Source organism: Lactuca virosa, chromosome 8 (genome assembly GCF_052849685.1).
Source record: "Lactuca virosa cultivar CGN04683 chromosome 8, Lactuca_virosa_CGN04683_v6, whole genome shotgun sequence".
In the NCBI taxonomy this organism is placed as follows: Eukaryota; Viridiplantae; Streptophyta; class Magnoliopsida; order Asterales; family Asteraceae; genus Lactuca; species Lactuca virosa.
In genome coordinates, this window is record NC_136433.1 from 243,922,278 (window position 1) to 243,938,627 (window position 16,350).

The window sequence follows — 16,350 nt, forward strand, 5'->3', positions numbered from 1 at the left end:
TATGTATATACGTATATGTAATTTATACTTTATTTTAATACGTAAATATGCTATTATAAATCATAACTCGTTCATACGAACTCCGTTTTTGACGTTATTTATATCCACCCGTAGCTATCGACAAGATCTACAACTTCCGTTTAGACTCCGTCGGCTAATTTTCACTTTATTTTTCGTCCATATTCTTATAAAATTAAATGATTTTGCTAAAATCATAACACTCTCGTACGGACTCCATTTTTTGACATTCTTTTTCTTAAAATTCTTATTTTAAAGAGTACTACAATTTTCTTTTTGGTGGCTTTAGCTAAAATTCAATCATTCTCTTACTAGCTTTTTACGTCATACATTTATTGTGCGCGGCTCACTTTTATATCTAATAAAAATCATATCTAATTCATACAGAGTCGGATTTCTAAGAAATTTATATTTCGTGATCGGGACGACATGTACTTTCTAAATATATAATAATATATATGTTTTGTCAAACTTATTTTTACGATTTACGGGCGATTCGGCTGATTTTTTCTATTTTATTATATTATAGAAATCATGAAACACATAATATTCACATAATTCTTATTTATTACATCAAATAGGTTACAATTGTTGACCCTAACTATTACATCATCTTATTAATGCTTACTGAGAAATACGGACGTTACAGCGGGAGATGCAATCCCCGTCCCGTTTGCCCCCGTTGACATCTCTACCTTGAACTCTAATTAAGGCAACATACAATTGCCCATGCAAAATAACAGGATCTTTAAGATACAGACCAACCTAAGGTAACGAAGGCCCTTGGCTCTTATTTAATGTCATTGCCAAACATTCATAAACTACATGTGACAACCGTTAATTTTGGTCAAACAAAGTCAACAAAAGTCAACCAGGTCAACTCAACTCGTATTCGAATTTTAGGAGGAATGAGATATTCCCTAATGTTTCTAATGTACTATTAACAAGTTATAATACAAAGCACCTCTCTTGTTTCCATATATTAAATATAAACCCTAATCAGTAACATAAAAATTCGATAATTCAATTATATATTATTTAGGTATAAATAATATTCATAACACAATGTAGTTGAGTTCATAAACTTTATGCTATATGGAAAATTCATAACAAGGGTTACATATTCAGATTTTTGGTGAATTCGTCACCAAATGCGACAAATTCTTTACCAAGCTTAAACACTCAAACTTTAAGGAAAAGAATTAAGAATCATCCTAACTTTCATGTAAGGTGTTATTATTTTTTGATGATAATGATTTTTATAAAGATTTGAATTTATATGATTCAAACTAAGTAATTATACATCATTTTTACCATACTTTTTATAAAAATCACAAACTCTTATAAAAATTACCCAATTTATATACAAATACACTACAAAGACAACATTTGTCTTATATGGTGATTACACCTTTAATAAAGAATTGTTATTTTAATAAAAAAAATCAACTTGAATTTTTTATTCAAAAAGCCACACCCTACCCCCTATACCCACCCCACCCCACCCCCCCCCCTCACCCCTCCCTCTCTTCCTTAAACTCGGCCGAACCCTCCCCCCCCCCCTATTCATTCTATTTTCTTCATTTCTTCATCTTCTTCAAGAACAAGTCATTTCTCTCAAGATTAATATCCATAAGTTGGTTCTTGATCTTTTGGTAAGTTTTTCCTTACTAATCTAGTGATTCTATACAAATATATACTAGTTTTGTTATTGTTACACACATTAATATGTGTTAATATCCATAGGATATTTCGAACTTCAAATGTTCTTCAAGTGTTCTTCGAGTGTTCTTATCTTGAAACCTTCATCTTCACCTGTTTATCCACCAAGAAACACACTCAAAGTGAGTTCATACCCCTCATTTTCATTTTTATCCAACTTTTAGGCGGGGGGGGAGGGAAATACAAGTAAACTTGTATAATTATACAAGTTGTTATACATGCTTTATCTTCATGTTGTGTAAAAATGTTATCTATATGAAATAATGTTATTACCTAGTATTATGAACATTTATGTGTGGTATGTTGTTTAAACTGCAAATCTATGAAAAATGAGTATAAATATGCTATATGTTCTTAAGAAAAGTCATATAAACAAAGGTAACTAGCGTTTTTATGAACATAATATGACTTTTCTAGCAAAAAAATGGTTTTTAACCAAGTTATTCTCCCATTTTTGTGGGATATAAACCAAAATATATTATTTTGGACATATGTTATGAAACTAGTTATAAATACCAAGGATTTGGTTTTACAAAAAGAAAACCCAAAAATCCACCATTTTTATGTAAAAATTAGGATTTTCTAGTAAAAATGGTCATAACCCGGTTATGGTACCATTTTTGTGAGTTTTAACCTAAAATATGTTGTTTTAAACATATAAGGTTAGCTTGACATAAACTTCACAAAAAGGTAAAAATAATTTTTACAAAGTTTATAATTCAATATTTACCGTTTGGTGATGTAAAAAGGCCAAAAACTAGAAAACTGGCCTTATCATACTAAAAGTTCATATACTCGTGTTAGATGTATAATATATGTTATTTATGAAACATTTATAACATTTTGGGTACAACGAAACATTTATAATAAACTATAATAGGTATAGTTTATGGGTCATTAACACTATTATAACGTTTTGGGACAAGACGAATAATTATATAAAAGTATATAATTATTATACGCTACATTAATACTATGGAAAAGTGATATTTACACTTACAAAGGGTTTTCATTACACAAAACGTAAACTTGTTGAAATAATTATGTGACCGTAAACATTAGGGAACTCGACGAATCACTCAAGTGACTCGACGAGTTGGCGAGCCATGCAAGTAACTCGACGAGTGGCTGGTTATACTCGACGAGTTGAGGTCAACATGGACTGTTGACCTTGACCATGAACCTTGACTTTGTCCGGGGTTGACCTGAGGGTATTTATGGGTTTGTGTCAAATAAATCAGATGATGATTATGGGCAGTTGAGAAGGAGCAACGTGTGGGATATGTCTGATTTCATCTTATCAGTTCAGCATTCGAGAGATGAGTCTTCTCACCATACCAATAGGTCTAAGGTACCAAGGCCGGCCCATTTTATGATAGTTGGTATACTTGCTTTGTAGAGGTGTGTGATATGTATGTATGCATGATATGCGGTAGAGATAGCCTTTGTGGCTAACAGTAGAGATAGCCTTCCGGCTAGTGGTAGAGATAGCCTTCGGGCTAATGGTAGAGATAGCCTTCTGGTTAATGGTAAAGACAACCTTTATGGCTGATGGTAGAGATAGCCTTGTGGCTAATGGTAGAGATAGCCTTTGTGGCTAACGGTAGAGATAGTTTGTATAGCTAATTGATATGTGCTAATGGTAGAGATAGCTTTTATAGCTATTTGATATGTGATATGTGGTTGAAGTAGCTTTTATAGCTGATTGATATGTGAAAATGGTAGAGATAGCTTTTATAGCTAAATGATACGCGATATGTGGTAGAGGTAGCTGTTATAGCCACTTGCTCTGTATTATGCGGTAGAGATAACTATTACAGCTAATACGATATGTGTTATGTGGATTGAGTGTGGGGTATGCTCTGGGGGACTCACTAAGCTTCGTGCTTACGGTTTACAGTTTTGGTTTCAGGTATCTTCGATTTGGAAAAGAAGGGCTCGGACTGATCCCAGTGCACACACCTATGCAAGGTTGTAGAACTCGTTACTCGGTACCTGTTCGACCGACTACCGAGTAGCGAGTAGTCGGGAGTACTTGGAAGTACTCAGGGAGTACTCGGATTTGATAATTCATATAGAAATATTTTTAGGGAAATTATATATGTCAAAATCATAAGTTAAAACCATAAATTGATTGAAATATATAACAAAATTAGATAAATATGAATACACAAAAACTAAAAAACACATAATGGTCTCACTTCATGAGTAATTACTAAAAATTTAAGATATATATGTAGTAATAATCACATGTGTTTGTGTTAAATAATAAATCATTAAGTATATTATACATATTAATCACTGGGTTGACCGAGTTTTACAACATGGCTCAGTTCAGTAAGGGGCCGATCGGGGAGTACTCGGGATTCTGTAACTCGCCTCGGTAAGGGGCCGAGTAGCGAGTACTCGGAGGAGTAATCGGCCAACTCGGCGAGTTTACAACAATGCACCTATGAATTCCGCAATGAATGATTTTGGGACGAACTCTGATATATGATTTCATTAACATTGTTGTGGATGTTTGGAATAACCGATATTTATGTTCTGACTATATTAAAAACGAAATTTTTACCATGGATTTTTGGGTCGTTACAAGTTGGTATCAGAGCCTTGTTTTGAGGGATTCGGACATACTTTCGGGTGAGTCTGAACTCAAACTGAGGATCTGTAAAGTTTTCAAAGGAAAAATGTTTTAAGTAAAGAATTTATAAGACAAGAAAAGGTGTGGTGCATGCAATCATCCGAGCTCAAGTAAGTTTCCCCAGGATACCCACATATGTTATCTGTTATAACTTGGTTTATGAATCTGTGAATCGCATGCTAGCTAGGGCTAGGGGAGATGCATATATATGTTGTATGAGCTGGTAGACTTGCATGTTAGTGCTGAGTAGTCAGCAATAGATCGGCCTGATATGTGATGCTTGTAGCCTTGGGAATATTTGATGCCATGCTAGAATGAGAATGATTATTAGTATTAGTAAGTGCTACGTGTATGCTTTTAAAGTTTTATACGGTTAGGATCTTATAGCCTTAGAATAATTGATTTGGCCTTATTTCCTGTTCCTTGTTTGGTTGTGGTCCTAGGGTAGAGTCAATTATTCAACATTCTATTAGATCCTGTTCTGTGTATAATTTGCATGCATAAGGCAGCCGACAGTGAGGATGGATGGATGTGGATAGTGCGAGTTGCGATGTGTGGGTGGAATGTTCTATGGTAGTTCTTTGGATCGGAGTGCTACTGCACGAATGCTGCATGCTTTGTTCTTTGTGGAACTCTTGAGTGATGGGAGTCAGCTACTAAGTGGATATGACGATATCCAAGAGGTGGATGGCTGGCATCATGGGGAGTTCCTCAGCAGCTGATGGCAGGGTGAGGTTGGGAACCTAGGAAAGCCTAGGTTATGCTCCAGTGAGTTAGTGGGGCGGTTAGTAGAGGTTGGGAGCCTAGGAGTTGTTTCGGTGAGTATCGTGTCGTTGTTGAGAGGGTATCTAGTACATCATGGGAGTAGGTGACTTAGAAGATCCGAGATGATTTCGGAGGAAAGTATGGATAGGTGTGGAAGGTAGTATCGGGCGCGTACTACTGAATGCACAAGATCCATACTCGAATCGGGGAAAGTCTTGGAGAATCTAAGAAGCCTATGAAGGAGAATTCTAGGTTATGATTGGACCGTGAGGATAGCTGCTGTGCAGAATGCGGATGAGCACGTAAGGGAAAGGACCAGGGTTTGGTCCCGACTCCGGTGGAGAGCCAGTTGGCAAAAGGACTGCTAGGACTTTAAGTTCGCTTTGGACCTCTTGTATTACGCAGAAAGGATTGATTGTGCGGTCTATTGCATTTTCAGGATTGGAGACTATGTCTTGGGAACAGTTTATAGGCGGCTTAGAGCAGAAGTTGCTCCAGTTACTGTAGTTCAGCCGTTGGTGATTGAACTGGCAAGGGTGTCGGGGTGTGAGACCCTGAATGGTATGGATCACAGAGCCGAGGACGGAAGACTGATTAAGAGTACCTCAATAGGAGAGGTTCAGGTAAGGTGAATTTATTGGAGGGTCTCAGGTTGAGACCCAAGAGTTTGGATCAGCATTTGAGTGGCCAGCAGGGTCGGATCCAGTGCAACGTTTGCAGAAACTGCGCGATGAAGTTTCGTTCCAAGGGTTTGGACTGTCATTGGGATCGGAATGAGGAAGTTACACCATTTTCTCAGGGTGGTAGAGGTATCACAAGAGGAGGTAGTCAGGATTCTTCAGATGTTTGTGGATATGCTAACTTCAGCCATTTCCGGTGGATATTGGGTAATTGTATCGCTTGGGTATTGTGATAAGTTGGATCTCAGATCGGTATTCTGCTATTGTCTGGGTTAGCAAGGGATGTCAGATGCCATCCAGCATGACGATGAATCTTTGAGAGATCTTCAGGCGGATGTATCTCCCGGAGCGGAACCCGCGTGTACTGTGATTGGTCCGAGTCGTTGTCGGAATCTGTTCAGTGATCTGGGTTGCTACGGGTGTATCAGGTTTGGTCGCGTTTCCAAGGATTAACCACGAGGGGCAAGCCCGTTATATTTCCTACGATCAGAAGGGTAACAAGGAAGTCGACCGTTTAAGAATCAGAGAGGAGCGGTGAGAGCATCCGTTCCGGCTATTTTGAGGATCACCATTGGACGAGAGGGTGGAGTCGGAGCCTAGCGGGGAGGGGCCCCACTTTGCAGGGTTAGACTGGGGAGGTCGGAACTCCTGCAGGCAAGGGTGCGAGGTATGTACCCTTTTGCCTCCCCACCAGCGTTGCCTGTATTTAGTAGCAGTTATTTTTCATCAGCATGGGAAGGCGTATCATTAATTGTTATCTTTAGTAGTGGTTGATTTATACACACCTTCAAGAAGAGCTATATGCCATCTGCATATTGTGAAATTGGATGGAATAGTACGGGATCATCTCCGAATATATCGGGGATTTTCCAGCAATTGAGTGTCATTTTGAGTATGGTCGGGGTGGTTCAAGGGTTCGTACGAGGGGATTTTGGCTAGGTTTCAGTAACCTTAGAAATTATGTTAAGAAAGCCCCTCGGAGTTGCTGAGAGAGAGAGAGATGTTGTCGCTGAAGTATTGTGGGATCATCCGACCTTGGACTCCGAGATCTGAATGTGATATCAGGGTGAACACCTTATTGAGGTACTGATTCGTTACCTTAAGTCTTAGACTCTTAGATCTCACTCTTTTCACGTAAAGGACCATTATTTGGGGCAAATGGAGTTCAAATCGAGATCTGGACGTATCCCTAGGATATGGTTCCAGATCTGGACCTTTCTGGGTCCTCAATATCATAAAGTTGTATCTTTTTCTAGTTTAACTCCTCACCATGCATGAAAACCTTGTTTGAAGGTTAGTTTGGGTATTACGGTCATGTGAGGCCTTGCATGCACGTAAAGTTTGCAACTTTACGTGACATCTATGTTAGGAGATTATGGATCTGAATTTGGAGGCCTTAAATCCCTCTGGGAAGGACCGAATACGTGGGAAATCATTGAGCCGCTCTGGTGACTCGGAGAGTCGGGAGGGTTTTCTCATTCACGGTCAAGGGTTCACGGCCAAGGGTTCGCGGTCAAGGGTGTTCGGTTGGGAGTTTACGACCGTAAACATTAGGGAACTCGACGAGTCACTCAAGTGACTCGGTGAGTAGGTGAGCCATGCAAGGAACCCAACAAGTGGCTGGTTGTACTCGACGAGTTGAGGTCAACATGGACTGTTGACCTTGACGGTGGACCATGACTTTGTCCGGGGTTGACCTGAGGGTATTTATGGGTTTGTGTCAAATTAATCACCTGATGATTATGGGCAGTTGAGAAGGAGCAGCGTGTGGGATATGTTTGATTTCAGCTTATCAGTTCAGCATTCGAGAGGTGAGTCTTCTCACCATACCAATGGCTCTAAGGCACCAAGGCCTGCCCATTTTATGATAGTTGGTATACTTGCTATGTAGAGGTGTGTGATATGTATGTATGCATGATATGCGGTAGAGATAGCCTTTGTGGCTAACGGTAGAGATAGCCTTCCGGCTAGTGGTAGAGATAGCCTTCTGGCTAATGGTAGAGACAACCTTTATGGCTGATGGTAGAGATAGCCTTTGTGGCTAACGGTAGAGATATCTTGTATAGCTAATTGATATGTGTTAATGGTAGAGATAGCTTTTATAGCTATTTGATATGTGATATGTGGTAGAAGTAGCTTTTATAGCTGATTGATATGTGATAATGGTAGAGATAGCTTTTATAGCTAAATGATACGCGGTATGTGGTAGAGGTAGCTGTTATAGCCACTTGCTCTGTATTATGCGGTAGAGATAACTATTACAGCTAATACAATATATGTTATGTGGATTGAGTGTGGGGTATGCTCTGGGGGACTCACTAACTTCGTGCTTACGGTTTACAGTTTTGGTTTCAGGTATCTTCGATTTGGAAAAGAAGGGCTCGGACTGATCGCAGTGCACACACCTATGAATTCCGTAATGAATGATTTTGGGACGAACTCTGATAAATGATTTCATTAGCATTGTTGTGGATGTTTGAAATAACCAATATTTATGTTCTGACTATATTAAAAACGAAAATTTTACCCTGAATTTTTGGGTCGTTACAATTCTTTTTCCTGGGACAAAAAGATTAAGACGTTAACATTTAAATAAAGAACTGTTTGGTCACCTGTGTTGTTGTTTAACAGCCAAAGAATTTAAAAAGATACATGAAATAACATTGTACTTTCATTTTTTGTTATCAATCAAAATCATGAAAATTTTAAAATATTTCTCATAAAATAAACTTATAAATAAAATGCCTTATCTTACAAATTCCAATTGCATTCTATGATGAAAATGAAAAAAGAAACACCCACCACTTAAGGTATGAAAATTAAGAAAAATTAAGAAATTCGAGTCCTTCATGAATGATCTATTCCATTCCCTTCTCAGATGATCCTTTCCTTTCTCAGATGCTTCATTAAACTCAAAGTGTCCCATTGAGTTCCAAGTGTTCCATTGAACCCAAATGCTCCATAAGAATCTCCAAATGCCCAAGTCACATTTAACAGAATATAAAATAATACTAGAATTTTTTTCCCATACTCGAAAGAAGATTTATAATATTTGTAGAATTCCCAAACCCTTCATCAATTTTTTTGTCTCGCATTTACAAGATTGATTATGATTTTTAAGTTTATATTAAATAATATATAAGGGTATATTTGGAAATTATGTGAAAAAAGCTACATGAGCTTATCAATAAACAATCTCAAATAGTATTTTTAAAATCCAATTTACAAGCTATTTTATTAGTCTCACCAAATGCTACACAGTTTCATTCAAGAAAACCTCCAAAATCTTTAAGCATACCCATTATTTCTCAATCGAATTCCCCTCTCCAACTATCAATGGCCATAGCCGGTTCTACCCCCGATTAGTCATAACAAAATCAAAGGTGCTTAGCAACACCAAAGCAACCCTTGGTGACTGGAACCTCGTCGGAAAGCATGAACACCACACCCAATTTCTCCTTCAATTGTTATTATAGCAATCTACTTTTGTTTCTTTCTATTACAACATTGTGCTTATATACTCTTTAAATGATTACAATAATAGGAAGAAGATTATGTGTACTTGTCTCTACATTATGACAAAGAAAATCCCTATTGATGGGAAAACATCGAACCTTAATTGACGAATTAATTGAAAGTAGGATGCCAAATACACAAATAAATTGAAGTACATTATTATTTCTTGTAATTGGAAGTTTTTAGATCGGTGAAATGCAAGAAACAGCAAGACATGTCCATGTATTTGTGTATTATAACATTAAATCTAATCAATTATAAGAATGTCATTGAAATACAAAGCAATTTGTACTACTTTAAATGGGTAAACATTTTAAAAGTTTAATATCCTAATTGGGTAGGTTTTTTCAAACTACAATACCTTAATAATAATAAAAAAAAAACAAATGTACAATCTTGCAAATAGGAAAACAAATAAAGTGAGATCTATAATACAAAAAAAAAAAAAAAAAAAAAAAAAAAAACGATAAGGAAAATCTTAAATTTCTTTGTTTAGTTTAGCATCCTACTTTAGACGGCTAATAACATCCTATTTTGGACAATTCTTTTTCCTGGAACAGAAAGATTAAGAAGTTAACATTTAAATAAATAAATGTTTGGTCACCTGTGTTGTTGTTCAACAGCCAAAGAATTTAAAAAGATACATGAAATAACATTGTACTTTCATTTTTTGTTATCAATCAAAATCATGAAAAATTTTAAAATATTTCTCATAAATAAAAATATAAATAAAAATGGCTTATCTTACAAATTCCAACTTCATTCTATGATGAAAATGAAAAAAAGAAACACCTCCCACTTAAGGTATGAAAATTAAGAAAAATAAAGAAATTCGAGTCCTTCATGAATGATCTATTCCATTCGACCAGGAAAAAACAAACAATTCTTTTTATTCCACTGGAATAACCAATTCAATTCTTTATCCGATTTTACCATTCCAAATAGTAAAAAGAAATATTATATGAGAAGAAGCAACTAAGAATTTTTAAAACGATATTTTTCAATTAAATATTAACTGAAATGAGGAATTAGTTGTTACTTTAAGTAATAAGAGATATATGACACAAACAATACAAAATTTTGATAATGTATTCGACACGAGCATTATACTTGTAACTTGTAACTTATAGGAGAAAATCCCTAGCTTAGATTATGTATGCAGAAGTTTCTTCATAAAAAATGAATACACAAGTCTAGGTAATCACATATTAAAACTTCAATTTACAAAGACCGAAGAAAAGAGACACCGGTCTGGTACCAGTTAATCAGTTTTTGCGGTTAAGGTTTGGATTTTTTTTGGGTTAGGTTATGGCCAGCCGAAATACTCTTGACTGCTTTTTCATAATATCCACCAATATCAATTGATCATTTGATCCAACTTGTGTAGCTGTGTAGCCTCAGATGTCTTCATTTGTCTTTTCTTGACCATTGTCTGCACATTAAAGAAACTTTCAAAATGGATACAATAATATGCTAACATCCATAATTTCCTTTAACAATTTCCTAACTTTTTGTGTATCAATTTCTACTTAATGTTCCATTTATCAACATGTTTGGTATCTACCTATATTTCTCATCTAAACCAACACCCTTAGCTCGCTAGTCCCATCATATTTGCATACTCCTAACCCACTTTCTTACAAAAAGAAAAAATGGTACAAAAAGGACATTAAATGGATGAATTTCAATTAACAAAGATATAAAATAAGTAAGACAACATACTTCAAATCCTCACCACTCAAATCATTGATTTCACTTTGGACTTTCTGTCAGATTGAAAGAGAAATAAAGGTTAGTCAGAACCGAACCAAAAGGAGAATAGTTAAGGGGATCAAGAAACCCATACCATGACTAAAATCCAAAAGATAGTCGTTGTCTAGTTAGGGTTGAGTAAATTATTAACTCAAATCAGATAAACACATGATTTATTATACACACAAAAAAACTTGAGACAAAAAAAATACAATAGAGTAGTAGAAAGATAGAGCACCTGGGTAAATTACAATATTTGGGTTGTATCGCAATTTGCGGTTTGTAAAAACTTTCAATTCACTCATTTTCAGAACACCTAAAGTCATATCCTACAACAAACAATCTTTAGAATCAAAAAATGGCTAACTCTCATCCCACACCCAATTACAAAAATAAATAATCAATCTTTATAATCATAATTCATAAAGGTGGTACTTATAATTCTTTATGTTATTTAGAGACGATTGAAAGGAGAAACAGTGTCGTTGATGAAGTTGGGATGAGAAAGACAATCCGAGACAATCAAAAAGAAATGAAGCCCTATATTTGACAAAGTCGAAGAAATATCAAATTTGTTTGCTGATTTTTAAAAAGGGAGATTTTATAGGGTTTTGTGGTAGTTCAATTTGAAGATATTTTACTGGAATTTGATGAAAAACCCCTACGCCGACTACCAAGTCTCTCACTCAGGTGCATTGAAATTTGATCAATGTTTAGAATCATGTCCGTTATGAATTGGGAAAGGTGCTAATAGGCAAATGATAAAATGTTGATGCTTACCAATTTTTTGATGAATTGCCATGGCGATATTATGAGGAAAAAAAGCTAAAGAGCATATGCTGTCTCCTCTGTGCTTCTCTCTATTGTAACCAAATTGAGCGAGCCATAAGAATTCAATATAAAATCTTTGAGGAAAAGCTTCACATCTATAGTAGACATGGATGACAGGATGAGGATGAGGATGATGATGATGAGACTTGGGAGTTGGGAAGATGAGATTGCTGATGGAGAAGAAGAGGAAGATGATGACATAGAACCACTCTGTTTTTTTGCAATTAATTCTAAATATTCTTCAAGTAATTCACTCTTTGAACACTGTTGGTTGTTGGAGCCATAATTTTAAATTTGGAAGCATCAAAACTACAATAAACCTGGATTCTATGGTTGTTTCAACGTAGCTCCTAAACTATACAATAAACCTTGATTTTGTGTTAATCTTCGGTAGAGCATGAAATCTTGAGGGGGGAAAAGAAGAAAGATGAGTCTTTGAAACATATAAATTGGTCTCCGTCTCCTTGGCTGTATATTACTCATCTTTTCATATATATACCCGTCTTCTCATACCTCTCATGGTACATGTACTTGCTGAAAAGATCATGAATGGAACAACTTAAGGATCTCTTCATCATCACCAAATTTGATGTTGGGCATATCGTGGTCTCCGGAACCCCATCTCTTCATGGTACCACAATTTCTCACCTTGATAAACTCCAAAGAAGGATATCTGACTGTAGAATCCCCAGAGTCGAAGCTCTTTAGTTGGGGCAAATCCATAAGGGAAATATGGGTAAGTCTAGGGAACTCAATGTCATTATGAGTTGTTTGCTCATCTCCACCAGAAATCACTACCATCATACTTTTACACCCCCGAATTGATATACGTCTCAGATTGGAAAGTCCTTGTGCTACACTTAACGGGAATACCATCAACAAGGAAGGACAACCAAAAATTTGAATGACTTGTAGATTACACAAGCTTATATATTGAAATGAACAATCAAAAAGAAGCTTCAGGTTATCAAGGCCAATCAGACAGATTTTTTCCACGTGGGAGAAATACTTTTCCTTTGTTGTTTTCCTTTGACCAAGCATCAGGTCATTGGGTGCAACAAAAGTTTGTGTTGCATCCTCATCCTCATCCGTTCTCTTCACCAAGCATGAAACTTTGTCACATTCCTCCAATTCAATAGACTTTAATTCATCAATAGTACTTTCTCCATAAAGGTCTGGTATGATGTCATCCAAATCGTTTATCCTCCGTAGTACTATACCATCACTTACCTGAAACAGTTTCTTGATTGGCATCTTGAACGGGAAGTTAGACTCTGAAATGTGTAGTCGACGTTTTAAATATGATTTTGATTCTATCTCAAATAAAGACCTTTTGCCGTTCCAAAATCGAAAATAGAATTCTTTCAACTTTTCGAAGTAGGTGCCTTCCGGAAAAATATGACAATCATCTGGGACCATCCATAAATGCAGAGCTCTAAAGGATTTCAACTTACTTATTTCCATAAGACCAAAGCGAGACACTGCGTTCTTGTCATTGATAAAGGTTCCAAAATACAACTCTTCCAACCAAGTGAGCTTTGATATGACACCAGGTGTTACATGAGATAGATAGGGACAGTGGCGCGCATCCAACAGCCTTAAGTTGGTCAATTGACCGATCTCTTCAGGAATCACTTCAATTCTGGTCGCTCTAACCTGTAGAATCTCCAGGTCCTTTAGCTCCCCAACTATAGAAATATCATTGAGAGATCCATTGCCACTTAGATCGAGCGAGATGAGTTTTGTGAGCAGCTTCAGTGATTGTGGGAGGGATGTGATGTTATTACCAGAGATATCTAAAACTTTAACTTCTTTCATGCCTCCAAAGAATTCATCAGGAATAATCGAAAGACCATTGTTCCGTATAAGGAAAGTATCAAGGAGTGGGAAATGAAGCTGATGATCTGGAAGCTTACCAATTCGATTATCAATGAGTGAGATCTTGGTGTAGCTTTCTAAGGTTTTGTTTCTTGGTTGCCATTCTGTCAAATCTTTTCCCGCCTCCACTAAAAACTTCTCCTTCTCTTCACCTTCAGAAAAAGAAGTTATTAACAAAGCCACCTCACGGACAACGTCATGCATTTTTACCTTGTCTCCCTTGTTTCCCACCGACAATAACAAGCCAGAGGATGTGAGAGTGTCAACTGCCATTTCGACTCTTTTTTTGGCATCGTTAATGCTATCCAGATTATCAAATATCCGCAGACCCACCCCATATTCTACTAAACGTAAAGTATATATGATATCATCTTCCTTGAACAAACTAGACAGTAAGAAGCATGATTTAGCTTCTTTGCTTTCAAGTAAGTCATAGCTCAGCTTCAGATGTGTAAATGCTTTCCTTATCTCTGGAGCAATCTCAAGAGGGGCATGCTTTCTTAGTCGGTCAAGTGCCGCCTCCCATATATCAATTTTTTTATTTTTTAAAGCATTTCCCACCGCTTGAATGATGAGGGGCAATCCACCACATTCTTCAGTCACCTCTTTTGCAACTTTCTCCAGACTAGAATTATTCGCTAACTTTTCATCACCAACTATACGTTTGAAGAGTACCCACGCTTCTTCCTTCTTCAAAGCGTTTACGCATATATTCCTATCAACGTTCATCCCTTCACATACATTTCTGTTTCTAGACGTCAACAAGATCTTGCAATTCATGTGGTCATTCCCACATGGAATACCCACATCAGAGAGGACTAGCTTTCCCCATATGTCATCTAAAATAATTAGAACCTTCTCCTTATTAATCATTATCCGCTTTGAAGCTACTTCAACGTTCTTCTTAATCTTTTCAACGTCTACAGTCTGTGAGACAGTTATAAACACAATGTCTGCAAATTGATTCTTCACTTCTGCAGCAACTTCATTGGCTAATGTAGTTTTCCCTACACCTCCTGATCCATAAATTCCAACCATCTGTATGCTCTCATCTTTGATAGCTTCAATGATTTCCCTCAACGCCAACTTGTGGGTATCAATATCATCAAGATTCTTTGTTTGGTAGAGGTCTACAAATTTTGGGGTGGGAGTGGGAATGGAGACACAAGATTCGTAAGTTTGACCATCTTCTTGATGCTGCAGAAGAAAAGGGGTTTTGTTTATCGACATCTTACTGTAATGGTGGAGGCTGCTCAAATTGACACAAGGTCGTAAGTTGAAGCACGTCTTCATGGCGTTGGCTTCTTCTTCAAGAAACTCTCCCACTTTGGATATTTCATCGTCTGCCTTGTCCATCCAGTTCTGCACACCAGCTAAGAGAGCTTCTCCTTTTTCTTTTGCTGCATCGATTCGTTGTTGAATCCTACCCCTCATATCCTTGAGCTTTTGAGTTTCACTCTTCAACTTGTCAACATTTTTAGTGCAATTTCGGACATAATCAATCTCCCGTTTAGCCGAACTAAACAATAAGTCCATTATTTTCCCAACCACAGTATTAGTGACCTCTCCCATTCTACCGAGGTTGCTTCTTTTCTGATTGTTTGGATTCTTTAGATATGAAAAAAAAGATTTATGATTACCCAAAAACCGAAGGCCCTGACTATCAATTGCACAAAAGTAAAGATAACAGTGTTTGTTTGGCTAACAAAAGAAGAGTATGATAAAGCAAGAATGGAAGACGGTAGCTGCATAAAGAAAAGCAGTGACGATAAGAGTGAATATTATTCAACACTTTCGGAGTGTATGATTGGTTTACAAAAGAAGATAAGATAAGAGTTATTGTACACAAAATGATAGGTACCTTTTTTATAGATCACAACGCTAAACGTTAAAGTACAAATTTGGTCATTCATTATATTTTTTAAATTCTATTGTTAAAATAATAACTTATTATATCATCGGATTTAGGTTTAATAAAGAACAGAAAAAAAAAAAAAAAAAAAAAACTAATGCGTGAGTAACTGGGCATCGGAATGCATAGTATCAATGTAGGAAACAATGATGTATATTTCTTAGACCTTATTTGAAAAATGCACTGAATTATAAGAAAAATCTTATTTCAATTTTTATTATTTTTTTAAAGTCGTAGGGACTGAACCTGGTAGCTTGTAATACTAAGAGGTTGAAAATGATATTTTCTGTACTGGATGGTATCCAAGTGAACTCTTTCAAAATGGAACTATATACTTGACATTTGCCCCGCCGAAGTGCTTATCAGTCGATGGATTTTTCTGACTATTTTTTAAATAATTCTTTGATGTACTCTTTTTTTTTTTTTTTTTTTGACTATTTTTAGGAATTGATTTATTATTTTTTTCTTTTCAAAAAAAAAAAACATAAACATTCTAGGATAAATATTTTTGAAAAAAGAAAAAAACATATCGTTAACAGAATACATTTTCATTCTTGAAAGAATATGATTTATTTTTGGAACAAAACATTCCTAAAAGAATATCAATTGCAAATAAATGAAATCTACCAAAAAAA

General features: G+C 36.2%; 1 protein-coding gene across 1 annotated transcript; it reads right to left on the minus strand.

Annotated features, from left to right (window-relative positions):
• Window positions 1-12,468: 12,468 nt before the first annotated feature.
• Window positions 12,469-15,375, minus strand: LOC145131377 (disease resistance protein At4g27190-like). Its single transcript, XM_079066069.1, has one exon. The coding sequence runs from the start codon at window positions 15,373-15,375 to the stop codon at window positions 12,469-12,471; it is 2,907 nt and encodes a 968-aa protein (XP_078922195.1).
• Window positions 15,376-16,350: the final 975 nt, after the last annotated feature.

Bases quoted from the DNA above. Each gene is read 5' to 3' on its own strand.
- LOC145131377 (XM_079066069.1), bottom strand. From the start codon at position 15,375: ATGGGAGAGGTCACTAATACTGTGGTTGGGAAAATAATGGACTTATTG.